Source organism: Corella eumyota, chromosome 7 (genome assembly GCF_963082875.1).
Source record: "Corella eumyota chromosome 7, kaCorEumy4.1, whole genome shotgun sequence".
Taxonomy (NCBI): domain Eukaryota; kingdom Metazoa; phylum Chordata; class Ascidiacea; order Phlebobranchia; family Corellidae; genus Corella; species Corella eumyota.
The window spans coordinates 10,579,797-10,605,385 of record NC_137496.1 but is presented as its reverse complement, the minus strand read 5'-3'; the positions used below and the strand labels follow the sequence as shown (position 1 = coordinate 10,605,385).

Genomic DNA, 25,589 nt, shown 5'->3' with positions numbered 1-25,589 from the left:
TTGTGGGTTACGTTTGTCAGGATCACATAACAATGGAAAAGTAAAATCAGAAAAAAAAACAACAACGACATCACAATCACATAAAGAAATGCATGATAAACTTCCAAGAAAATATCCCAAAGTGAACAAGTTTGTATCCAGACACGGCAAACATGCAGACTTAATGCGTAACCTGTGCCGAGTAACTACTTTGTTCCCTAAGGACCGGGAATTCCAGGATGATGGTTCTGATTTTCAAAATCCACCAGTTAAAAAAACCCGAATTGATATGCCAAATATAAAGATTCAATCAAAACCAGTGGCTATAATAAATAAGGTTGTTCCCCCCATCTCAACCCTAAAAAAGTATGGTTTGATTAAATCTCTTTAAATAATGGTCCTCATACTATGTCTATCTGTTTTGGAATTCATTACATAATTCTTCACATAATTTTTTTTGCGTTAAAAGATGTTAACTATGCTGTTTTTTGTTCATAAAATTGAGAATTTGTTGTTAATTTTAAGTTTTTGTTTTGCAGATTTATTTATCCTAAAAATTAAAAAAAAAAAATTATTTTAATAAAAAAATTAATTTTTTGGATTGTAACAATGGATTGTAACAATATCACAATCAACACGGGTGGGGGGGGGGTTACACAAATAACTACTACAGCGGGTGAGTAAACATTTATATTTACCGAGATGTAATATTGCTTGCTAAATTTTATTAATAATTTTAGTATTTAACCTATGTACCATATTTTGTGTTCATTTATTTTAAATTAAATGCAATTTATGCAGAAATGCCAACAACAACAACAAGAGTAACAAAAACACATATAGAGGTGGTGTCCGAAAGGGAAATGGGGCGAAACGGGGAAGGCGCGCCAAAAAAGTGGATGCCCGCAGTATTATCTCTGCCGCAAAGTATAATTTAGTCAATATTATATAATTAACTATGACTAAAGATAATCCTGATCATTTTTTTGCTTAACTGTTAAAATCTTATGCAAGTAATTTAAACTTCTAATGTAGATATTTTACAGAGAACAAAAAAGTGCTAGCCTGGAGCCAAACAGCTCCATCCTCTCCATTAGATCAGAGAGGTTCCAGGCTAGCCAACCTCTTCGGTCGGTATCAAGGGTCTCCCTTCGTCGCGGCGGAACAATAACATCTTCCCGCGACGGAGAGAAGTCCCTGGCCGGAGAGGCAGCGGCAGAGGCGGGCATCCACCAGGAAGGCGTGCCTTCTTTTTCGACCCCAAGGCCCATTCGGACACCACCTAAAAATAACAATAAAATTATTTCGGCCCCAAATACCCCCCCACCTCCTTCCCCATTACCAACAAAACAATCCTTATACCCCCCTATCCCCCTTCCACCCCCTTAAATTTACCCCATTTCTTATACTCTTGTTGTTGTTGTTGTTGTTAAAAATTAAAAATTCTACCAAAAACATTTTTTGTGGTTAATGACAAAATACCAACTAATGGAGCTCAGTATTAAACTAAAGTTATACCGATACTTACGAATAAAAACGACTTTTTAACTTGTTCAACAGTTAAATCTAACTATTAAGGGTCTTAAAGCTTTCAGTTTTGCTTATACATCTTTTATCCATCAAAACACGCTATTTTTTTTTACGCAAATTCCATAGTAAAATTTCATCGATTTTTATTGTTACATAACATTTTCTTGTTTACAAAACAGTTACCATTGTGACACAACAGTTACTATTGTTCGACATTTCAGGGTGATGTTATAATTTCTACCTACCATTGTACTTTAATATTATCCTGGAAAGTAATGCAAAGTTAATATAATGTGGCTAAAATTTTACTGAAATTGTAAAGTTAGGATTTAAGGTCCAAATGAAAATTGGTATAAGTTGTTGCGGAATATTCATGGGTGTAGCTTTTTGGCATACAAAATTTGGGTTCAGCAAGTAAAAAGCAACTAATAAAGGGTTTTGTGAAAGAGTGGAGGAAAACACAATAAATGGGTGTTTTGGAAACTGCCACAGATACACAGTATGTTTGTTGTATATAATATTTAAATTTCATTAACTGATTAAAATTTGGTATTCATCATCAAATATTCCTTTTCACTATTTGTTTTGTATTCACCTTTTTTACACCTCTCGCCCTTTTCTATGGGTAGCTCACCCTAATTATGCAGTTACTACTAGTTTCTATAGACAACAATTTCTACCTTCGAATCAACAAACATTTGTTATTTAATAAAAAAGGAATAAAAGAAAACAAAAATAAAACAATGTTAATAAAAAAACTGAAGTTAAACAAAAAACAAAAAGTATATTAGGTTAAATTATTTTTCCCCTTGTAATTTTTTTATTTTTAGAGCATAAAATTCCATTTTAATTTTATGTTCTTTTAATTTTAATTCATGCTCCAATTCTTTTCTTTCTTCCTCTCTCGCTAACTGTTGCTTAGTTATTTCATAAAGTTCTTCTTTGTATTCCAAATCCATTTTTATTAATTTGTCCCTGTCTTCCTCCCAACTATGTTTTCTTTTTAAATTTCTACTTTTGTTTTGCTTTTCTACATAAGTTAAATCTTATCATTAAAAAAAATTTTTGTTCAAACTACAATTACTATGTAATAAAAAAATAATCAATACTGTTTTAAAATACATTTTTAGAAAATTGTTATTTTACAGTTTTGGAAAAAAATCCTTTTCAAATGTAACTACCTGGAACTGACTCTAGAACAATAGAGATTTCCCCATCTTTCACATCTTGACTGACAACCTGGTCATCGTTGTCCAAAGTTAAGTCAAGGGTATGTACTTGACCACTGTCATCGTCATACCTATTTTCCAACGGATGTATTTCCTGGGGAATAATGGCTAAACAAAGCAGTTAAAAAAATTTTAACACTACAATAGGTAAATAAAATTTTAATACTTTTATACAAACAAATTAAACTTACAAATAACTTTTTCAGTAAATGTATCAATTGGTGGTGGTGGAGGACCACCTCCTGTTTTTCTCATACTGCGGTTGTAATTTGCATACTCAGTTTTTTTTTTTTTTTTTATATTTTTCCAAAGATTTTCCAAAGTTCTTTTGCACCTTGAACTGGAGCTATTAAATTGATTTGTTACTTCCAACCAGGCCATTTTCTTGGATGCAACGGAATTCGAATTTGTTAATTTGTTAGTTATGATGGGGTATTTTTTTATCAAATCTGTCAGAATTTCTTTTTCAATAAAGTCATAGTTTAAACTTCTTTTTTTTTGTCCATTGTTCTTATTTAATAACTAAAATAAATCTAAAATTGTGTTAAATTATATTTTCATAAATGTTAAAAAATAAATATGGAATTACAGGTATAAAATATAAATACAGTTTATATAAATAAACTTAAAAAAAAATTAAAATATACAATATTCTGGATATACTACCTAAAGATAAATTTAAAAAATGTATATATATATATGTAATATTTATATAATAAAACAAAAATTAACAAAACTATTCAAAAACTCGCTGCCTATGCAAATTTTAAAATAAGACTTTAATTAAAAAACTCTTCAACAACATTTTGCCTTGCAGCAACACCAGGCAATGAGTGTTCAAGGTTTACTTCTTCAGAAATGGGGTTGCCAAACGACTCATCAAAACTTGCATCAGAATGTTGTTCCGTTTTGATGGCATAGTTATGTAAGCACATAACAGCTATAATCACTATCAGAGAGTGTTCAAGTTTTGTCCTGAGTGGTGTTCTCAAGCAGCGAAACCTCTGTTTAAGAACACCAAAAGCCTGCTCCACTCTACTTCTTGTTTTAACATGGGCTTGATTGTATCTTCTCTCCCCTGCTGTAAATGGATTAAGAATTGGGGTTAACAGATAAGGTTTGCACCCATACCCATTGTCTCCTAACAGTAAACCCTGGATACCCTGTTCTTCAAAATGGTCATGAATGACTGAATTTTGAAAAATTCTGGAGTCATGTGTCGACCCAGGCCATCGAACTACAATGTTGGTGAAAACCCGATTCGCATCACAAATGGCTTGAACATTAATTGAGAAAAATCCCTTGCGGTTTCGAAAGATTTCTGAAGAACAGCCACCTGGAGAAACAATGGGGATGTGCGTGCAATCAATAGCGCCAACTACATTTGGAAAGCCTGCGATCATATGAAAATTTTGTTTCACAGAAAAAAGTTCGGGGTTGGAGGGAAAATTAACGAACAGTTTTTTTAAAGATGCAATGTGTTTGGAGATTCGGTGTACAACACCACACACTGCCGTTCTACTTACACCGACTAAATCTCCATCACTTCTCTGAAAATGGCCAGTAGCGAAAAATCGAATGGTTATTAATAATTGTAGTAAAGGTGGAATGCCATGATTCCGGTTATCAAAATTGCAGTTATTTTTTATTATGTGGAACAAATTTATTAACGAATCTTTTCTAAATCTATATCTTTGTTTTATTTCAATTTCATCATATTTTTCGAGCGGGTTTGACATGTCCTTTAGGCGTTTTTTTGGAATGTAGTGTTCCTCGGTTAAAATTTCAATAGTGTGAATAATTTCCATTATTATATAAAATATAAGGTAAATTATAAAGATAACATTTAATTAATTTCTAAAAGATTTAAAATTTACAAAATGTTAAAATTCGAAAGGTCTTTGCATCAATCTAATAGTTCAGGGCTTGAATAAAGCCTAAACATGCTTCCACTCCTAAAAAATCACTTATAAATTAAAATTGTTTAACTGGGAAATTTTTTTTATTAATTAACTTAAAATCAGTTTAATTAGTACTAATTTAAAATAAGGGTAAAAATCGCAAACCCTGGCTTTTTAGTTAGACCCTGCGGTTTTAAGCCTCTCAGCCTACAGTTTTCTTTTTACAGTTTGACGTAAATACCTTTATTTTGACCTAATTAAAAATAATTTACTTTATTGTAAAATTTGGTTAATAAACTTCTAAAAATGTCGGCTAGCCTTATTATTTACAATAGCTTGAATCTCGCGCAAAAAAAGTAAACAAAGCGTCCTTGGTTACAGCGAAAATCAACAAAAATTGTCGTTCGCTGTTTTGATTCGCTATAGCGATTTCAAACCGGTTTAAACCAGTTTTTAGACAAAAATCGCGAGTTAAACTAGGATTAGTTAATCCGAATTTAACTCGACTTTAGTGACACCAAAAAAAATAAAAAGTTAATCCCCGATTAACTAATCCAGGATTAAGCTTAATCGGGGATTAAGCTTAATCGGGGATTAAGTTAACTCGACTTTAGTGACTCCACCCTAAGTCGAATATTAGTTCCCACTAAATAATTAACGTTATCCTCAAAGTGTAAACAAAAACTTAAGAAAAAATTTTAAAATTATATTAGCTTAATTTTTTTACACATAAAAACAATTTGTAAACACATAAAAACAATTTTGTAAACAATATCATTTTTTATATATACTTTAAATGTAAAAGCATTTTATTTTATAGTTTTGTTATTTTTTATAACAAACTGATAACCAACTTAATATCAATTGGCTTATGAGCATCCTGTATTAAACTGTATTCTCATATGGTTTGTAAGCATTCTGTATTAAACTGTATTCTCTCTAGAACTATTACTATTAATATATAAGTAAAGATTAAGACATTGTAAATTTAGGGCAGAAGTTTAAAAAAAAAATGTTTTTCTTATATTAAAAATAACAGATATAATATACTTACTTTGCTAATAAAACTGGTAACTAATAAACCCTATTGTTTGACGAGCAGGTCCATTTTAAGAATTAAAAATTACTATTAATATAATTGGTTGTATCCAAATGTTATCGCACATAATTAAGTAAGTATTATCTTGCCTAAAATGACAATTATTTGTTCTTTTAATTAACACTTCCAGTTTGACTTTCAAGGTTTAGCGCTATGGACGAATTTAAATACATTTTCACCTCTAGTTGACATTGGAACAAAAGAACTGATGACATCTGTCAGCACCTTTTTAAGTATAAAATCCACAAACCGAAGTCATTACATATCATATCTGCCTAGAAGTTTAAGTAAACAGTTCTACTTCTAACAGTAAGACGAAATATCCACCTCCAAGATGCCGAACAATAACACAGCTCGATATACTGCCGAAGAAGAGTATCCAGATTTAACTAAGCACAACAACCATATGGCACATTGCTTGTCATTGGACGTATACAAGAAGTGTCGAGCCGTGCAAACGCCAAGCGGATTTACTATTGATAGTGCTATTCAAACTGGAGTAGATAATCCAGGTAAGAGCCTTGAATTGAAACTTTTACTTGCTATATATATATATATGTTTTTTGTATATATTTTTATCCTTGATGTGGAAAGGTCGACTGCACGGCCTAAACATGATATAACATGAGTAACCCTTAGCAGGAGTTTACACCGTTTATAGCACCATTACTCTACGGCGCTACAGCATAAGAGCAGTGGTGATCGAACCCACGACTATGGTGTAGCGAGTGTTCTAAATACTTCACCATGCTGCCGGTGATTTAACATTTTGTGTTGATTTTTAGGGCATCCTTTTATTATGACTGTCGGTTGTGTTGCTGGTGATGAGGAATCCTATGACGTATTCGCCGATCTTTTCGATCCAGTCATCGAGGCTCGACATAACGGTTACAAGAAGACTGACACCCACAAGACCGACATCGACCCAAGTCATCTTAAGGGAGGCGAGAATATGGACCCAAAATACGTCCTCTCTTCTCGAGTCCGAACCGGAAGAAGCATCCGAGGACTTTGTCTTCCACCTCACTGCAGCAGAGCTGAGAGACGAAAGGTTGAAGAAATCTCATGCGAAGCACTCGCTAAGCTAGATGGTGAACTAAAGGGAAATTACTTTCCATTGAAAGGAATGACCGAGGAACACCAAGACCAACTAATTGACGATCACTTCTTGTTTGACAAGCCAGTTTCCCCACTCCTTCTCGCCTCAAACATGGCTCGCGACTGGCCCGATGCACGTGGTATCTGGCACAACGACAAAAAAAACTTCTTGGTTTGGGTGAACGAGGAAGATCATCTTCGAGTCATCTCTATGCAGAAAGGAGGAAACATCAACGAGGTATTCCACCGATTCTGCACCGGACTTCAGCTTGTAAGTCTAACTATCCTAACAAAACTTTGACCTTAATGTTTCCATATGACTAACAAAAAATATTTTTCCAAGGTCGAAAAGCACATGAAGGAAAGTGGATACGAATACATGTGGAACCCACATCTTGGCTACGTTCTTACTTGCCCCAGTAACTTGGGCACTGGGGTTCGAGCTGGGGTCCATCTTTCCATCCCACTCTTCTCTAAGAACCCGAAATTTGACGAAGCTCTCAAGAAACTTCGTCTTCAAAAGCGAGGAACCGGTCAGGATCTTAATTTTTTTAAAGTTAATGTTTTTTTTTTTTAAAGTTAATGCCGCTTTTAATTGATTTTATTTGATTGACAGGTGGAGTTGACACCGCCTCCGAGGGAGGAGTCTTTGACATCTCCAACGCTGATCGTCTCGGCTTCTCGGAGGTCGAACTCGTACAGATGGTCATTGACGGAGTCGAGTTCCTCATTCAGTGCGAGAAGAAGTGCGAAAAAGGGGAATGCCCAAATGGTGACGTAGACGCTCTCAAGCAAAAATAAACGAAACCCACTGTGATATTCTCATATTAATTATCTAAAGACTTTATTTTAAGTATTATAACCATCTACCTGTATCTTTATTGTTATTTATCCTTATTTATTGCAAATACATACCCTTACAATACACCAATTGTTCCTTTTTTAAACTTATAAACAATGTTGTTAAACTTAATTATAATTCGTCTCTTTGTCTCAAATGACGTAACCATAACCTTTCATTAGTTGGGTCATGGTTTACTGCTTTTGAAAAAGGGGATAAAGCGGCCTTAAGATTCTTTTTCACTTCGTTAATTGTTACTTTTTGGAATCCGGATGGATCAAGGTTTAAAAATATCTAAAAAAATCGAAAAAGTTGTTAAAATTTGGCGATATGAATATTATTTGTTACCCCGACCAAGTCTTAAGTTGCCTTTGTCAGTTTGGGATATTATTATTATATGTAATTGCCCGGTATTTATGCTGCTGATTTAATATTGGTTAGCAAGTTTTTATACCGTTTGTAGCGCCCTATATAAAGGCTGCTACAGCAAAGAAGCAGTAGGGATCAAACCCAAGACCTCATGTAGTAAACCAAGTGTTCTAAACACTACACAATGCTGACGCTCTTATTATTACGTCATCAGGTCTTATAATAAAAAATAAAATACCTCTTCGCCAACTAAAGTTGAACCACCAAGCGCACTTCGATATAAATCCACAAAATCCTGTTTCGTGAATTCTCCCTGCTCTTCTAGAAGATTCTTGATGACGTCACTAACAAAACAAACTTACGTCATCATCAACCCAAACATGACGTCACTATTGTACTTACATGACGTCATCACTGCTTACGAAGCTGTATTCGAACTTGTCGGTATTTGACACATCTGTTCCTTCAATTGTAATCACTAATTTCTTTAACTCGTCGACGGTGAATCCCCTAACAGCAGATGACGTCACGTATTCGGAATTATTAAACTCAATTTTTAGCTGTAGACAAAATTGGTTAATTAATTTAAGCAAAAATAAAATAACGAAATAGTTATGGACGGGATTCGAACCTAGTACCCCATCCGTCCTGTATATGTTATTACCTGTCTTCTAACCCCTTCAACGTCGTAGTTAGTTTTCGATTTACCTCCGATGAAGTTTTCACAAAATTCGTCGATCGATATTAACCCATCTTTGTTGGCTAGAGACAGCAACACAGACCTAAAAAATATAAAATTTTCAGTTAATTCTTGAAAACCAAATACCGCTTAAATAGCTGGGCGGCAAAAACAAAAAGTTTGACATTTTTAAATGTCACAAGAGTCATGTTTTTTTAGAGAACGATATAAAAAAAGATAAGAGAGAAATTTTGCATGCTTCGTTGGATATAGGTTATTATATTACATCGTCGCAAAGGAAAACAACTTTATTACAGGCAATGTTACTAAGCCATAGCATAAGCGCTACAGAAAAGAACTCTGTAATAGTTATATGCATATGAACTATAACTTAATTAATATAAACCTTTTTTTATAGGTTTAGTTAGCTGTTAATATGGCTTATGGTACAGCTGCCATTCTAGTAGCAACATGTGTTATGATATTATCTTACAGAAAGTACTTTTACAAGTACGTTAAAGATAGATGGGACTTATCAAAATTGCCAACTATCTACGAAAGAGCTTACCCAGTCATCGGACATGCTTACTTATTTGCTGGCGACCCTGCTACCTTCTTTAAATACGTTTGCGGGATGGCGAAACTGTATATTGAAAGCACTGGTGCGAAGTTTTTAGCTTTATGGCTAGGTCCTTTACCGTTTATGGTTGTCTTACACCCAGATTCAGCAGAGACGATCTTAAAAAGCTCGAAACATATAGAAAAATCGTTTGTTTATACTTTTCTACATCCATGGTTGGGAACAGGGCTTTTAACTTCGAATGGCGGAAAATGGTTTCAGCGGAGAAAATTGATAACCCCCTCTTTTCATTTCAGTATATTACAGGTAATCTTCACTTTTATTTTGTTGAGAAATTCCCGTTTGAGCGAATAAAATTTTGCCCGAAAAACTGAAATTTCGAAAACGACATTTTTAACCGAAATTTTGATCATTTTTGTTCAAATACTAGGGGTCGTTTTCCAGAGATGGGGTAGGGGTAAAAGGGGGTTAATAAAAAGTGTCTTATTGTCGGTAAATTGGCGTTTTCAGGCATATGATTTTCGGCCAAATGTTTATTCTGTAAAAAAATTTTTGGTAATATTTTCGTGTTTTTTGCAGGATTTTCTTGAAGTGATGAACAACCAATCAAATCTTCTTGTTAAGAAATTACAAAGTTTAATGAAACAAGACAAGGATATTGACCTCAGTCGATGTGTTGCGTTATGTGCTTTGGATATTATATGCGAAACTGCGATGGGAAAAAGTGTAAAGGCACAAAATGACGAAGACTCGGCGTATGTTAAAGCGCTATACAGGTAAAATGAGCGTTAAAAATTGTTTCTAAATAAGACCCTGATGCTCAAAGAGCATTTTTATGTTTGTTTTGTTAGTTACATTCACTTAAGTAAAGTGTTTGCTTTGGAAATAGCAAATAGAAATTTATTGATTTTTAATGCGCTATTGTTTAAATAAGGACACGTGCAGTTTTTCACATCATGATATGACAGAATTAAAGGTGCAGAAATTTATGAACATTTTTAACGATATCTTTTTCTGCACCAAAGAAAAAAAACAGTAATTTTATATGTGAGGGGGCTTGATGGACGACATGTTTAATTTATAGGCCTACAAAATAAATAAAACTGCAACCATATTACAACAAATAAAATCCCAACTGTAGGAAGTGTCTTAATACTGTTTTCTGTATTTCTAGGCTTGCTGGATTGATCCAGTATCGTCAAAAAACGCCCTTAGTTTGGCCCGATTTTGTTTTCGACAGAACTGAGTTTGGAAAAGAACAAAAACAACTTCTAGCAACTTTACATGGGTTTACCCGATCTGTTATCAGGGACCGAATCAACGAAAATAAAATAAAAGAAGCAGAAGTTAAGAACGACAACTCGGAAGACGATTTTCCGAAAAAAGTAAACTATTGCTTTTAAATATCTTAAATTAGATCTTCTTTAGGAAATTTTTGTAAAAAAAGGTCGATTTTAAAGCCTTAACATAGATTAACATTTGTTACCCCGACCCATTGCCTTACTCGAGGGCGCTACAGCATGAGAGCAGATGGAATCGAACCCAGGACCTTATGTAGTGAAGCAAAGTGTCCTGACCACTACACCACATTGTCAGACCATTGTTTTTTCAGAACATTGTCACTCCCAAAAATTGACTTTTTCACAACGTAAACACACTTGTTAATTGATGGACTTCTTTTTACAGCGAAGATTAGCGTTTATGGATGTCCTCTTGGAAGCAAAAACAGAAGATGGGGAGAAGTTATCTTTCTCCGGGATCCAAGAAGAGGTTGACACTTTTATGTTTGAGGGTCACGACACGACCGCTGCTGCAATGACCTGGACACTATATTTGCTAGGTCGCTACCCTAAAATCCAACGCCGGGTTCAGAAAGAGATTGATGACGTCATGGGGTCGAATGACGTAGACATGACCTTCACAATGGACAGTTTAAGAGAGTTAAGTTACTTAGGTCGTGTTATCAAGGAATCGTTGAGGTTGTATCCATCAGTGCCGATGTTTGCTCGAGTTACAACTGAAGATTGTGAATTAGATGGGTACAGGGTACCCAAGGGCTCACAAGTCACCCTGTTACCCTACTCCATTCACCATAACCCCCAAGTGTGGGAAAACCCCGAAGAATTCGACCCAGATCGCTTTACAAAAGAGAATATTCTTAACCGTCACCCGTTTGCTTATATTCCGTTCTCAGCTGGCCCTCGAAACTGCGTCGGCCAAAAATTCGCTCTCATGGAAGAAAAAGTGATTCTAGCGAAAATATTACGTCACTATGACGTCACTGCGACTGCACAACGCGAGGGTCTTGAGATGGTAGGGGATTTAATTCTACGGCCCGCAGGTCCAGTGGGGTTAAGTATAAAAGAAAGAGAGAAATCGGCGTAAGATTGATTTTTATACAACATTCTGTACAGTTCATATTATTAATTCTTATGCAATTTATAAGTATAATCACTTGTAAATACATTCTAGTGTGTGCTGTAATACTAAGTGTTCTGTAATTAAGATGTATTAGTTATGAGTTGCAACCATATTACAACAATTAAAATACCGACTGCAGGGCAAGCTATCGACTAGTTTATATAAAATAGAAGCTATAACTTACCTAAGTACATGAATATCAATATGTCCTTGTGGCATTGATTCGTTATTGCCCGAAAATCGCCAAAGAACGTCCACATCTGACATTGGTGTGAAATCGTAATCTTGATCTTTGCAGTTCGACCAATCTTGTTCGGAGTTCTTGAAATTCCGGGTAAACCAGATCGAAACTGCGGTGTTGTATTCACCGTTAACTCTGACCTGGTGCCAATACCCTTTTAAAATAAATATTTCCTTATTAAATTTGGGTAAAAGATGTTTATAATAAAAAAGTTGTGATAGATAACATAGTTTAAGTACAGGCTTAAGGGCTTCTATATTAAGGATTGTTTAGTATAACTACAAGAGGTCGTGGGTTCGATCCCCAATGCTCACATGCTGTAGTGTTCTTGAGTAAGGCACTATAAATGGTATAAACTTCTGCTGAGCCAGCACTTAATCAGCAGCTTACCAGCAGCGTGGTGTAGTGGTAAGAACAGTTGCCATACCACCATGAGGTCGTGGGTTCAATCCCCACTGCTCTCATGCTGTAGCGCCCTTGAGTAAGGCGCTATAAACAGTATAAACTCCTGCTGAGCCAGCACTGAATCAGCAGCATAATTACTGGGCAATTATATTCAATAATATCCCAAACTGCCAAAGGAACTCGGGACTGAGCCGGGGTAACAAATGTTACTTACCTCCTGGTATAAAAATGCAATCCCCTTTATTCAAAGTTACTTTCGATATTTTAATATCTTTAACAAGAGGAAATCTTTCTAAGTCAACTTTATCGACATCTATTAACGAGAATCCTCCAAATTCATCATTTGAAGTTGGACTTTGATAAATTTGACCACTCTAAATAATAAGTTGGGTTTAAATGTAATGGGTTTACATGTTAAATGAAATTCCATGTAAAAAAAGGTTTAAATGTCAGACCATCACAAATAAAGTTATTTTTAACTTATTGTTATTTTAAACATTTTAACTTACATATTCATCAGGGACCAAAATCCAATCCTTTGTTCCATTAAACACACAATGGATGTTGCTGTAGGGATCTCTATGAAGAAGAGTCTGCCCACCCTTTGCTGTGATAAACAAATGAACCTCCTGTAAAAAAAACAATAATTTTCAGTCTGTTTTTTTCGTTTTTGGTTGAGTTGTCTTTAGCAGTTTTGGAAATTATAGATTACAATTGCCTAATAATTAATCTTTTGATCAAGTATTGTCTCAGCAGAAGTTCATATTATTTATAGCACATGACTTAAAACGCTACAGCTTGAAAACTGTGGGAATCGAATCCAGAACCTAAAGGAAAGCAGTGGGGATCGAACCCCGGACCTTAAGGAATAAAGTTAAGAGTTCTCAATATCACAGTTTCTTTAACCAACCTGTATTCCTCTAGCGATATTCCCACATTGTAGACAAGGAGGTATGTTGACATCTTTCTCCATCGGAATTGGAATTTGTGATATGACGTAGGCATTGGCGTGATTTATATGGGTTATAAAATGACTTAACGTATCTCTTCCTAGCCCCATATCTGTTACAGGCAATGTAGTGTCAGCTTCACCTCTATGGGTAATTAAAAAAAAAATATATTATTTTCAATATAAAGTATATGTTTATTTAGCATCTCTATATATGTATTTCTAATTTGCAGACCTACAAAATACATAAAACTCCTGTTTGTGGTGTGTGGGTAAATTATTGCGGGCAAATATTAGTTGCGAGTTGCGACCATATCACAACAATTAAAATGTCGACTTTAGGGCGGGCTGTTTACTTAGTGTTTATAAAGTTTTAAAAACTATAGTTAGCAGGTTAATAACATAAAATCAGTTCATAAAAACGACAAATGTTACTTATAAATTGGTCCAGCTAACGCAAATTAATTAAAAATTAGGCCGTTAAGTCGTCCCTAAACTAAGGTCCACAATACATAATACCTTGCTTCGAGACGAACAACTAGACTCCCGTATTCCTCTTGTAAGTAACTCGTTGTCCATAAAGAAGTAGCCCTCGAACTTAACGAAGCACCTCGAAATATTACTGGAGTTCGAGGCTTCACATATCTCTCATAAAATTCAAACGGTTGAGGTACTAGAAAATAGAATAACAATAAGTTATTCAATGTTATCCCTTTTTCTTATTCAACTATTGTTGATGTGGAAAGGCCGACTTCACAACCTAAACATCGAGTAATATTTGTTACCCTGACCCAGATTTAAGTTAACTTTAACAGTTTGGAATAATATTAAGTATAAGTGCCCAATAATTAAGCTGCTGATTGGTTTTTGGCACAGCAGAAATTAATAGCATTTATAGCGCCCTACTTAAGGGTGCTACAGCATTAGAGTAGTGGGGATCGAACCCAGGACCTCATTTAGTGAAGCTAAGTGTTCTAACCATTACACTACGCTACTAGTAATATGTGTATTTCATGTACAATTATATAGCATAAATAGAGACAGCATAGAACATAGGCTTATGTATAAATTTGTACGTTTAGCTGCGTATTTTAGGATTTTAAAAACTGAATAATTAGTGTGCTTTTTACCGTTATAAATTTCAGTCGTTTTAACAGAAACTTCTTGTTGAAAACCGAAGTTTAACATATGCCCGTTTAATAAACACTCGCAGGCCGATATTAAAACAACAACAGTTACCAATTTTAACATTTTTTAAGCCTTAACATAGCAAAAAACATATTTAATTCTATTTCTATAACTTAACTAACCCTAACTTACTTATAATACTATATACAATGCCTGTATTTTTAACATACTTGTCTAACGAAACCCGCTTTCAAGTTAAGCTGCTAACAGTTTGTTGTTTGCATGTTACACTATAACCAGGAAGTTAGAACTATTTAAGGAAAGAATAATACGCCAATACAAGAAAAAGTTTTAGCATATGGTTTACAAAGGCCTACTTACAATATTGCGAATAACTTTTGTTTAAATTTGAAACTGAAAATTTAAAACACTTTAAATGAAGAATATTTTATTGAAAACATCGCAAAAATGGAATAATAGAATAAATTGCAAATAAAATAAACTTCATTTTTTTGAATAATTTTATTCCAGTTCAATCATTTCTAATTCCTGTAAAAAAAGAGCAAATTCAAATTTTAAATATTTAAAATATTTAACCGACAGCTTGATGTGGTAGTCAGAACACTTGACTTCACTACATGAGGTCCTAGGTTCAATCCTCACCGCTCTCATGCTGTAGCACCCTTAAGTAAGGCGCTATAAACTGTATGAACTCCTGCTATGCCAGCACATTATCAGCATATTAATATTGAGCAATTATAATAAATAATATCCCAAACTGTCATAGGCAACTCGAGACTGGGTTGAGGTAACAAATGTTACTCTATGTTAAAGTCGTGAAGTCGACCTTCCCACATCAAGGATAAATAAATCTAAATAAATATTCCATCAACACTTTAAACAAAGTACTCAGAAAATTTTTAGTAGTGTTTTATTGTTATGTAAATACCTCGTTGCCTACTGGACTGTTGTACTCAGCGTCGACCTTGTTGGATCTTTGCGATGACTTTTCCCTTGGCTTGTTGAATATAATATACACAACAGCCACTGCATATATAATAGTAAACAGGACCTGGTATGTAATTACAGTACTGAGGAATATAGATGGGTTTGTACCGACTGATTGAGTAAGAAAATCGATTGGGATAACAGGCCATTCAGTCGTCTAAAAACAAGTAAAACGTTTTTTAAAATGTTAAAGCACTTAAAGCTACTAAAATATGCTTTTTGGGGGCTAATTTAGACAGCAAATTGGGGTTAAATGTATTGGATACCTCTGTATTGCATTTAGTTGTTCCGCAGCAGATGATAGCTAACGATTCCGACACAACTTCATCATTTAAACAATCCTCTGGTTCAGCGCATCTTTTATCTATTATATCTCCACCGCTCCCTAGAACATAAATTCGATATTTTTTCTGTCAAATTTGGGGTTAAACAATAAAAAAAACACTTACCATGTCTAGCTACTGTTACGCACTTAGTCGTGGAGTTTGTACAGGTTGTTAAACCTTGATTACAGGTGGCGTCGTCTGCTTTATTCTGGCAACTGTAACACTCAAAAGCTTCAGTTCCGCAAATAAATAAATTTCCAACGACCAAAATAACAAACAGATAAGCTAATTTTTTTTCTGAAGCCATGTTTGGCTAAATATCCTGACTTTTAAATTTTGTAATTTTTTTTGTTTTAAAATCTGAACTAAATCCGAAAAGTTTTTTTCAGTTTGTTTATTATTTTCTTCTATTGTGATTTCAAGAATAGATTATTGTTATTAGAACGTAATCCAATGATGTAATAATAAAATCCTTTTTTATATTAATATAAACATCATATAATTTTAATTCAGGCGAACTTTTAAAAATTTTAATTAAAAAATAAAAATATTAAATAATCTTTTGTTATTAGATTCATTTTTAGCTAAATATACTTACTTAAGTCTGTTTATATAATCTATCAGCAAAAACTATAATTCATTTTAGATACCTTTTTATATTTTTACCGTAATTCTGCATAGCGTATATATAAAACTTAAAACTGAACTGGTACAATTATAGCAATTAAAAACTGCTTTTCATTCTAAACTTATCTTCCTAAAAAACATTTCATACTAGTTGGCTGTATTGATTCGTAATTTTTTTCTAACTGCACTACCTAGCTAACAGAATACATTTAGTTTTTTAAAAAAGGGGGTTATTTTAAAATGTAATTTTTTAGTCAAATGTAACTTCGCGTAAGTTGTCAATTTCAGTAAAATGACAACAAAATAAGTTGACAACACTGTTGTAGTGTCACGTGGACAAATCAAAACAAACAAAAGTTTGGTTAGAAAATTATAGGTTTAAAAAAATTAAAAGCAAGGTTTCAATTAGACAAATTAAAATAGACTCTGGGAAACGAAATTCGATTCAAAAATCAAATTTTTTAATACTTTTTCATGTTTTTTTTAATTAGTGTTACCAAAATATTAATTAATTTTATTATTTGAACAAGTTTAAAAATAAAATGGATCGACCAAAAGCTGAGTAAGATTTTGTTTTGCTATTTTAAACTTACAACAAGACCCAGTTCGGGGTCCCCCTTACTTAAGTACTATTACTTTATTCTACAGAGTAAGGGGCAGGGGAATTTACCCCCAAATTTAATTTTTCCCCAATCGTTTTGATGGGGTTTATGACACTATGACCCCTATGTTTTTGACATTGTGTTATTTTTGATTTTTAGGCCTGTCTTTTGCCTTGGCGGGAACACTTTCCCGGTTCCGATGAGCTTATTTGCAAACAATCGGAAAAGATTGTGTGCCGAGCTTCTTAAACTTGAGAATCTTCCGGAAAACTCTGTTGTTCTTCTACAAGGAGGAGAACAAAAACAACAAGATTCAACTGATGTAGAACCAGTCTTCAGACAGGTGGGACTTTCGGGTTTCAGGGCCAAATATTAAGTAGTTTTTCAAAATAATAATGCAAATACCCCTCCAAAAAAGGTCCAAATACGTCTCTAAACAAAGACCAAATACCCCTCCAAAAAGGTCTAAATCCCCTCCCCAAAAATGGTACAAATACCCCGCCAAAAAAAGGTCTAAATACCCCCCCCAAAAATGGTACAAACACCCCCAAAAAAGACCAAATACCCCTCCAAAAAGGTCCAAATACCCCTCCAACAAAAGGTCCACATACCCCTCAAAAAACTGACAAAATACCCCTCTAAAAATCCTAACACCCCTCCAAAAAGATCCAAATCCTAAAAAATCCACGAAAAAAAGGAAAATCATAAAATAATCCGAATTCAGGTCCAAAAAGACGGGGATTTTTTTGCTTAAAAAGTGTTTTTAAATTTCGATCATTAAACCTATAATATACAACAATATTTATCAAATTTTAGGAGTCGTTCTTTCAATGGTGTTTCGGAGTTACTGAGTCGGATTGTTTTGGATGTATCGATGTCAAAACAGGGAAGACGACGCTGTTCATCGTAAAGCTTCCTCCATCATATAGAGTTTGGATGGGAGAAATTTATCCTCCCAGCTATTTTAAAGCAAAATATGCAGTGGATGACGTGAAATTCGTGGAAGATGTAAGTTAAGATTGTTTTTTGTTTTCAAGACTCAGTTTTCGATTTTTATTTGGATTTAAATTTATTTTTAAGATTGAAGCAGCTCTAAAGGAGATGGAAGCTGGGACTCTTTTGACGTTGGTAAATAATAGTTTAAACATTTAAGTAATTATGTTATGTAAAAATACAAGATTTAGTATTTATCAAACATTGTTTATTGCCTGCCCTATAGTCAGGATTTTAATTGTCGTAATATAATTGCAACTTCAAATAAAAATAAATTTTTTACCTGCACACCAAAAAACAGCAGATTTTTCTATATTTTAAAGGCCTTTAAATTAATTTTTTTTCCACTGGGTTCTTTTATATTAAGGTTATTTTTTACAGAAAGGATTAAACACCGATAGTAGCTTGACTACACGCGAAGCTGCTTTTGATGGAATTAGCAAGTAAAGCAATTAAAATTTACTTTTTCTTCAATGTCTTTTAAAAGCATCTAATAAGTTGATAATTTTTAGTTTTTCGGTGAACAATCGAATCCTGCACCCTGTTATATCAGAATGTAGAGTAATTAAGAGTGAGCAGGAATTAGAAGTATTAAGGTACGTGAACAGAGTAAGCAGTGAGGCTCACAAGGAGTTAATGAGAAGAATTAAACCTGGGTGGATGGAATACCAAGCGGAAAGGTAATATTATATATATTTTTTTATTTATCCTCTATGTAGAAAGGTCGACTTCACAACCTAAACATAGAGAAACATCAGTTACCCCGACCCAGTCTTAAGTTGACTTCGTCAGTTTGGGATATTATAGATTATAATTGCCTGATAATTATGCTGCTGATTAAGTATTGGCTTAACAGAAGTTCGTACCATTTATAGCGCCTTACTCAATGGTTATACATGAGAGCAGTAGGAATTGAACCCAGGACCTCATGTAGTGAAGCCAGGTTGGTATATTGTAACTTGTACAAAATTTTCGCTTTTAAATTTCAATTTTTAATTTAAATCAAACAATATTTAACATATTTATTGTACAATGTTAAACTACCATCGGCTTAATAATTACCTTACATCTTAAACTATGTAACAAAAAGCAAATATTTGCTATATTTGATTGAACAATATGATCGCGAAATTATGCAAACAAATTTGCAAACTTGCTAATTCTGTGGACAGAACAGGAAATGGATTGGTGAATTGCCAATTCTTGAATTACACACAAAAACATGACATTAAAACATCCAAAAATACAATATTTAAATTATAAATTTTTTTTGTTTGGTCATTTAAAAAATTAAATTTGTTTTTAGTTTGTTTAAACATCTAGTATATACTTTTGGTGGGTGTCGACATGTTGCTTATACTTGCATAGGTGCTTGCGGTGATCATGGAGCTATATTACATTATGGACACGCTGGTGCACCCAACGATGGGCATATGAAAGATGGAGATATGTGGTAAAATTTCAATCGTTTTTGTTTTTTTTTCTTGTTTTTATTTAATTTTTTTTTGGTCGATTTCACAACCTTAACATAAAGTAACTTATGTTACCTCAACCCAGTCTTAAGTTATCTTTAATAGTTTAGGATATTATAAATTATATTTGCCCAATAATCTACCTGCAGATTAAGTTTTATGTTGTTTATAGTGCCTTAAGGCGCTACAGCATTAGAAAAGTGGTAAGAGCACTTGGTGTTTTACCACTAAAGGTTTTTTTTCCACAATATATTTTAGCCAAATATTACTTTTTAGTATGTTTGATATGGGAGGGGAGTATTACTGCTATGCAAGTGATATCTCTTGTTCTTATCCAGTTAATGGGAAGTTCACAGAAGACCAGAAGGGAATTTACAGTGCGGTGTTAAAGGCTACGAAAGCTGTACACAAGGCCTTGAAACCAGGTGAATTAATTAAGTAAAAGTTACTTTATCTGAATATAATGGAGCCCGGTGGATAATATATATATATATATATAGATGTCTAATTTATAATACCTACAAAAAAAAAACGTTTGTGGTGCGAGTAAATTATCCCTGACAAATATTAGTTGAGAGTTGTGACCATATTACAACAATTAAAATGACGACTGTAGGACAGGCTATCCATTAATTAGTTGTATAAAAGAATTAATTATTTTAATTAACTTTTTGAAAGGTGTTTCCTGGGTTGATATGCATTTACTAGCTGACCGTGTTCAACTCGGGGAGCTGAAAAAGTTGGGGTTAATTCACGGGGACGTTGACGAGATGATGAAAGTAAGATTCGGGGCAATTTTTATGCCTCACGGACTGGGTCATTTCATGGGGCATGATGTACACGATGTAGGGGGTTACCCCGAGGTTAGTCCAGCGTTGTCAAAAAAACAAAACAATTTTTTTGATTTTTTTAAATAAATTTTAATTTTTTACGAAGAATGGACCAGAAAGAAGATCAGAAGCTGGGTTAAGGAGTTTGAGAACAGCAAGGACCATGCAAGCTGGAATGGTTCTCACCGTTGAGCCTGGCATCTATTTCAACTGGCCGGCAAGTTTATTTTTAAATCGATTTATTATTAATGTAAAAAGTCCGACTTCACAACGTAAAATTAGTCTAAAATTAGTCAACGTAAAATTAGTTTATTACTCTGCAAAATAAACCCCCCAAAAAAAGAAAATTAACCCCTTAAGGGTAAACTAAATCCCAAAATAGGGGAAATTGAAACCCAGAATGGAAAATTGAACCCCAAAAAAAGGGTAATTAAACCCAAGGAGGAATCGAACCCTAAAAAGGCAAAATTGAACCCCAAAGGGGGGAGGGGGAATTAAACCCCAAGAAGGGTTTAAAAATTAGGAAAACTAATGGGAAAAATTAAACCCCTAAAAAGGGTAATTGAACCCTAGAGGGGAAAATTAACCCAAAAAAGGGGTTATAGAACCCCATAAAATGATGCTAAGTGCCTTAACCGTTAGAATTGTATGAAACCCAAAAATCCACGATTATTTCAATTTTTGTTTAAATTTATTAGATTATTGAAGAAGCTTTAAACAACCCAGAATTTTCTCGATTTATGAACCCAGAAGCAATCCGAAGGTTTCGAAATTTTGGAGGGGTAAAATAATTTCCATATTTCTAATTTACATAACTCCAACAAAATCTTCACCGAAACATTTTTTTAGGTAAGAATTGAAGACAATGTTGCAATAACTACCACAGGAATGGAAATGCTGACAGTAGTTCCACGAGAAGTTGATGAAATCGAAGCCTTAATGCAAGAAGGGGCTAATATAGTTGATCACGGTGAAATTGGGACCATTTTACCAGTACCCAAGTCCTAATTTGGAAGAACTACAACATTGTATAAAGCCATCTAATTATTCGAAGCTGCAATTTTTTTTCTGTTTTCTTTAATTTCTTTATCTTTAAACATGTGTTTATGTACATTGGGCCTTAACTTTAAAAGTGTTACTAAACATTGATTATATATACTGTGTAATTATCTCTTGTTGGATATATTTAAATAAAGTTCAAATGTAAAAATTTTTGAACAGATTATACTATACCTTCATATAATTTCGAAAAAATGTAATTTTGTACTTTTTTTTTTTAATGATTTTTCGGAACAGGAAAATATATTTAGTATTTCATGATTGTAAATCATATGTATATATATAAAACATACCCTAAAAATTATAATTTTGTTTTATGTTTAAAAATTCCAAATTGATAAAAAAGTTCGTGTTTTCGTATCAGTGATTTTAAATCATAGTCAATAAAGAAGTCTAAACCACAATCAGATATTTTAAATTTCAAGTATGCTAAAACAACATAATAGATGTTAAAAGGTCGACTCAACGGCCTAAACACAGAGTAACATTTGTTACCCCAACCCAGTCTCGAGTTGCATTTCTATTAATACAACTAACCTTTAATATACCCTGATCTTTTTAATTTTTCGATTGGCAATTTCTTGGTCTTTGTAGAATGAGCTATATTTGTAGAAGCTCTTTTCCGCTCTTTGTAGTCTTTATAGAATCTAATGTTGGCACTTTCAAAACTTTAAAAATGGAAGCAGTGGGGTTCGATCCAAGGACCTCTTGTTATGAGCCAAAGAATAGCGGCGCCGGTCTGTTCAAAAAAACGTAATTGTAAATTATTTGTACAAAACACGTTGTTTACAATAATAAAAATAAATTGGTTAACTTTGAGTTAAGTCTGGACTTTGCAAGCAAACGCGAAATTTAATATACGTTATTAATCGTATAAAGAAATTAATTTTCTTTACCGTTATAAAAAGAATTAAACTTTGTATAGGTTGCATTGGAAAATGTCCATACAACTATTTAACAGTACAAAAACAAAATCATTTTTTTCGAAAAAAAAATTACTTCGTAATATCTTCTTTTTTAAAGTGTAGTATAACGGTCTTGGCAGCAGACTACGAGCCGAAAGGTTACGGGTTAAGGCCGCACCAACGCCACATTTTTTGCCCTTAGATTGGCGTTTACCGATAGCTCAAACAAACCAAAACGTTTCGGGTTCGAGCCGCACCAACGCCACATCATTTGCCCTTGAGCCCAGCGTTTACAGATAGCTTAAACACACCAAAAAGTTTCGGGTTCAAACCGCGCCAATGCCACGTTATTTGCCCTTGAGCCTGGGGTTTACAGATAGCTCAAACACACCAAAAGGTTTCGGGTTCGAGCCGCGCCAATGCCACGTTATTTGCCCTTGAGCCTGGCGTTTACAGATAGCTCAAACACACCAAAAGGTTTCGGGTTCGAGCCGCACCAATGCCACATTATTCACCCTTGAGCGTGGCGTTTACAGATAGCTTAAACACGTCAAAAGGTTTCGGGTTCGAGTCGCGCCAATGCCACATTAATCACCCTTGAGCCTGGCGTTTACAGATAGCTCAAACACACCAAAAGGTTTCGGGTTCGAGCCGCGCCAATGCCACGTTATTTGCCCTTGAGCCTGGCGTTTACAGATAGCTCAAACACACCAAAAGGTTTCGGGTTCGAGCCGCACCAATGCCACATTATTCACCCTTGAGCGTGGCGTTTACAGATAGCTTAAACACGTCAAAAGGTTTCGGGTTCGAGTCGCGCCAATGCCACATTATTCGCCCTTGAGCCTGGCGTTTACGGATAGCTTAAACACGACACAATCGCAAAAAATATAAAAACCTAAAAAGAAACGGGTATAAAAATAAATTAAATTTTTTTGTTTTTCGAATTTTTCTTTTATCGTTGTGAAGCCCATGATATAATAAAAGATAATCTTAATTTCAAACAAAAAAATCCAAATTTCCAAGAAATTTCATCTTAATAACATGACTTTGATTTATTGTATTGTAAGCTCACGTATTCCTTTATTGAAAGAAGGTGACTTGATATTTACACTTAGCTATACCCAAGCGAGTTCAGTTGTTTGTACAAGAGGGAGATTTGAAATCGTAAAATTTCAAGACGATATGTTTATGAGATAGCGACTTGTTTTCAAATGAAAATTGTAACAAATATGTTGTGTAGGGTGCTATATAAATTTGTAGGCTGCTATTAAAACTGTTTTGTAGGCAGCTACATATGGTAAACAACTACTAGAAATGTTTTAATTTAAATACAACTAAAATACTTACAAAAAAGCTTGAAAAAAAGTACCGTAATTTAAATGTACTTATATAATAATTCAGAGTTTATTATATTTTATTATAATAATAATAAAGGGGTTTAATCAATAATATAGCCTAGGTTAAAACCTATTACAAAGAACCGATCATTATTGATTATTATTCTTTATTATCTGTTTTAATCTAACTGATTATTTCAATTTTGAATCTGAATATTATTTCAGGAAAGAAACTGTTAAAAATTCGAGAATTATAGAAATATTTTTAGTGAAAAAAAGAGTGTTTTATTTATAATGGAGATTATAGGAAAACAAATGATAAAAGGAACGGTAAACAGAATTTGATTTTTCAGCAATTTATGAGTTATTTTATAAAAGTATCTATCCTTGATGTGGGAAGATTGACTTCACAACCCAAACATAGAGTAATATTTGTTACCCCAACCCAGACTTAAGTTGACTTTGGCAGTTTGGGATATTATAAATTATAATTGCCTGATATTTAAGCTGCTGATTAAGTGTTGGCATAGCAGAAGTTCATACTGTTTATAGCGCCTTACTTAAGGGCTCTACAGCATGAGAGCACTGGGAATTAAACTCAGAGCCTTATGTGGTTAAGCCAAGAGTTCTGACCACTACACCACGCTGCCAAATATTTAGTAAATTGTATTTTGCTAAGTTTGAAAAAAAATAATTAAAATACATTTTTTCTTAAGGTTGAAAAACAGCTTAAAATATTTTCTGACGATCCAACAACGGAAGACCAAAATGAAGAAGAAGATGAAGAGCTGGAAGTTGCGGACTTGGAAGAAAGGCAAAGAAGAAGGGAGCTAATGAACGAGAAAAAGTTCGTATTCTCTTAAAATTAAATAAAAATAAAATTCTATTTCCACAACATTAATTACGACGGCAATTTAACCTATGACGTCATTCTTAACAACTATGACGTCATTCTTAACAACTATGACGTCATTTTAAATTTATTACGTCATAGAGAGAAGATGTTACGTCAGCAAGCCAAGAGGAGAGCAGATCGCGCCAAGGCGAGGGAAGAGATCCGTTCCAAACACAACATCCAATCCAGTGAGGAGGATCGAGAGATCATCCAGGACTCGACGAAGACGACTTCGTTTTTCTCCCGCGGAGGAGACTCGGACGGAGAGGGATTCGATATCGCGGAAGCGGCATCAAATTTTGCGGATAAAATTAAAGAAACGTGGAACGAGTTAAAAACCTCGCTCAGCGGATCGACGTGACGTCATTATCGGTCTTTATGACGTCATAACTACGTTAACAATCAAAACTTTTATACTGCTGCAACAAAAGTGTTTCAACTGCGACAAAAACAAAATTTTAATAATAATCGTGACGTAATTCCGGCTGTAACTACGTCATAATACCAGCTAAAACTACGTCATCGCTAGTTAAACAAGCAGTTAATTTTACACGAATTTTATGATAATTATAATACCCCAAGTTAATTATTAATTTACTGTTGTGAAGCATTTAAGGAACAACTAAGTTGTTGCTGCCACAGTAATGTTGTTTAAAGCAATTTATCTTGTGTTTTGCACAATTTTTTTAACTTATTCTCGCTGTAATTTGTAAATGTGCAATAAAAATGCAATTTTAAATTTTATATTTACATTACTTTAATTTTTTCCCGTATCACCTTAAGGTTTTATATTTTTTATTGGGGAAGGGTGTGCTGTTGTGACGTGTTTGAGCTATCCGTGAACGCAGGGCTTAAGGGCAAATAATAAGGCATTGGTGCGGCCCGAACCAGAAACCTTTTGGTGTGTTTAAGTTATCTGTAAACGCCGATCTAACGGAAGATTGGTGTGGCATTGGTGCGGCTCAAACCCGAAACCTTTTGACATGTTTAAGTTATCTTTAAACGCCGATCTAACGGGAGATTGGTGTGGCAACGGTGCGGCTCGAACCCGAAACCTTTCGGCTCGTAGACCGTCATGACCACTTA

General features: G+C 34.0%; 6 protein-coding genes across 6 annotated transcripts; 4 read left to right on the top strand and 2 right to left on the bottom strand.

Moving 5' to 3' along the window:
- The first annotated feature begins 578 nt into the window (after window positions 1-578).
- Window positions 579-1,150, top strand: LOC145760333 (uncharacterized). The gene is made up of 3 exons (XM_082574198.1): window positions 579-655; window positions 781-906; window positions 1,026-1,150. The coding sequence occupies exons 1-3, from the start codon at window positions 589-591 to the stop codon at window positions 1,148-1,150; spliced, it is 318 nt and encodes a 105-aa protein (XP_082430324.1). The 5' UTR covers window positions 579-588.
- Window positions 1,151-6,057: 4,907 nt separating this feature from the next.
- On the top strand, window positions 6,058-7,652 carry LOC145760013 (creatine kinase B-type-like). The gene is made up of 4 exons (XM_082573878.1): window positions 6,058-6,250; window positions 6,524-7,107; window positions 7,180-7,369; window positions 7,453-7,652. The coding sequence occupies exons 1-4, from the start codon at window positions 6,073-6,075 to the stop codon at window positions 7,635-7,637; spliced, it is 1,137 nt and encodes a 378-aa protein (XP_082430004.1). The 5' UTR covers window positions 6,058-6,072; the 3' UTR covers window positions 7,638-7,652.
- Window positions 7,653-7,809: 157 nt separating this feature from the next.
- Window positions 7,810-14,572, bottom strand: LOC145760332 (tRNA wybutosine-synthesizing protein 5-like). Its single transcript, XM_082574196.1, has 10 exons — window positions 14,452-14,572; window positions 13,841-13,994; window positions 13,283-13,466; window positions 12,882-13,001; window positions 12,587-12,746; window positions 11,911-12,121; window positions 8,711-8,828; window positions 8,449-8,606; window positions 8,285-8,390; window positions 7,810-7,971 (listed from the first exon to the last, which is right to left on the bottom strand). The coding sequence occupies exons 1-10, from the start codon at window positions 14,570-14,572 to the stop codon at window positions 7,810-7,812; spliced, it is 1,494 nt and encodes a 497-aa protein (XP_082430322.1).
- Window positions 9,151-11,825, top strand: LOC145760002 (cytochrome P450 4V2-like). The gene is made up of 4 exons (XM_082573867.1): window positions 9,151-9,611; window positions 9,885-10,081; window positions 10,480-10,690; window positions 10,992-11,825. Exons 1-4 carry the CDS (start codon window positions 9,162-9,164, stop codon window positions 11,688-11,690), a joined length of 1,557 nt encoding a protein of 518 aa, XP_082429993.1. The 5' UTR covers window positions 9,151-9,161; the 3' UTR covers window positions 11,691-11,825.
- Window positions 14,573-14,971: 399 nt separating the features above from the next.
- On the bottom strand, window positions 14,972-24,560 carry LOC145760331 (uncharacterized). Its single transcript, XM_082574195.1, has 6 exons — window positions 24,550-24,560; window positions 23,884-24,013; window positions 15,907-16,006; window positions 15,724-15,842; window positions 15,399-15,614; window positions 14,972-14,998 (listed from the first exon to the last, which is right to left on the bottom strand). The coding sequence occupies exons 1-6, from the start codon at window positions 24,558-24,560 to the stop codon at window positions 14,972-14,974; spliced, it is 603 nt and encodes a 200-aa protein (XP_082430321.1).
- On the top strand, window positions 16,833-21,659 carry LOC145760003 (xaa-Pro dipeptidase-like). Its single transcript, XM_082573868.1, has 12 exons — window positions 16,833-16,972; window positions 17,172-17,355; window positions 17,829-18,020; window positions 18,093-18,140; window positions 18,387-18,448; window positions 18,518-18,685; window positions 19,312-19,458; window positions 19,754-19,902; window positions 20,156-20,340; window positions 20,414-20,524; window positions 21,006-21,089; window positions 21,157-21,659. The coding sequence occupies exons 1-12, from the start codon at window positions 16,953-16,955 to the stop codon at window positions 21,313-21,315; spliced, it is 1,509 nt and encodes a 502-aa protein (XP_082429994.1). The 5' UTR covers window positions 16,833-16,952; the 3' UTR covers window positions 21,316-21,659.
- Window positions 24,561-25,589: the final 1,029 nt, after the last annotated feature.

Coding starts and splice junctions, on each gene's coding strand:
- LOC145760332 (XM_082574196.1), bottom strand. CDS start 14,572: ATGTTAAAATTGGTAACTGTTGTTGTTTTAATATCGGCCTGCGAGTGT. Junction 13,995..14,451: donor AACGACTGAAATTTATAACG/GTAAAAAGCACA, acceptor TCTATTTTCTAG/TACCTCAACCGTTTGAATTT. Junction 13,002..13,282: donor ATATCGCTAGAGGAATACAG/GTTGGTTAAAGA, acceptor TTTTTTTTACAG/GAGGTTCATTTGTTTATCAC.
- LOC145760003 (XM_082573868.1), top strand. CDS start 16,953: ATGGATCGACCAAAAGCTGA. Junction 18,686..19,311: donor ATGGAATACCAAGCGGAAAG/GTAATATTATAT, acceptor ATTTGTTTTTAG/TTTGTTTAAACATCTAGTAT. Junction 20,525..21,005: donor GCATCTATTTCAACTGGCCG/GCAAGTTTATTT, acceptor TAAATTTATTAG/ATTATTGAAGAAGCTTTAAA.
- LOC145760331 (XM_082574195.1), bottom strand. Junction 15,843..15,906: donor CGTAACAGTAGCTAGACATG/GTAAGTGTTTTT, acceptor TTTATGTTCTAG/GGAGCGGTGGAGATATAATA. Junction 15,615..15,723: donor CAACTAAATGCAATACAGAG/GTATCCAATACA, acceptor ACTTGTTTTTAG/ACGACTGAATGGCCTGTTAT.
- LOC145760002 (XM_082573867.1), top strand. CDS start 9,162: ATGGCTTATGGTACAGCTGCCATTCTAGTAGCAACATGTGTTATGATA. Junction 10,082..10,479: donor TATGTTAAAGCGCTATACAG/GTAAAATGAGCG, acceptor CTGTATTTCTAG/GCTTGCTGGATTGATCCAGT. Junction 10,691..10,991: donor AAGACGATTTTCCGAAAAAA/GTAAACTATTGC, acceptor TTCTTTTTACAG/CGAAGATTAGCGTTTATGGA.
- LOC145760333 (XM_082574198.1), top strand. CDS start 589: ATGGATTGTAACAATATCACAATCAACACGGGTGGGGGGGGGGTTACA. Junction 656..780: donor ACAAATAACTACTACAGCGG/GTGAGTAAACAT, acceptor CAATTTATGCAG/AAATGCCAACAACAACAACA. Junction 907..1,025: donor AGTATTATCTCTGCCGCAAA/GTATAATTTAGT, acceptor GATATTTTACAG/AGAACAAAAAAGTGCTAGCC.
- LOC145760013 (XM_082573878.1), top strand. CDS start 6,073: ATGCCGAACAATAACACAGCTCGATATACTGCCGAAGAAGAGTATCCA. Junction 6,251..6,523: donor AACTGGAGTAGATAATCCAG/GTAAGAGCCTTG, acceptor GTTGATTTTTAG/GGCATCCTTTTATTATGACT. Junction 7,108..7,179: donor TCTGCACCGGACTTCAGCTT/GTAAGTCTAACT, acceptor TATTTTTCCAAG/GTCGAAAAGCACATGAAGGA.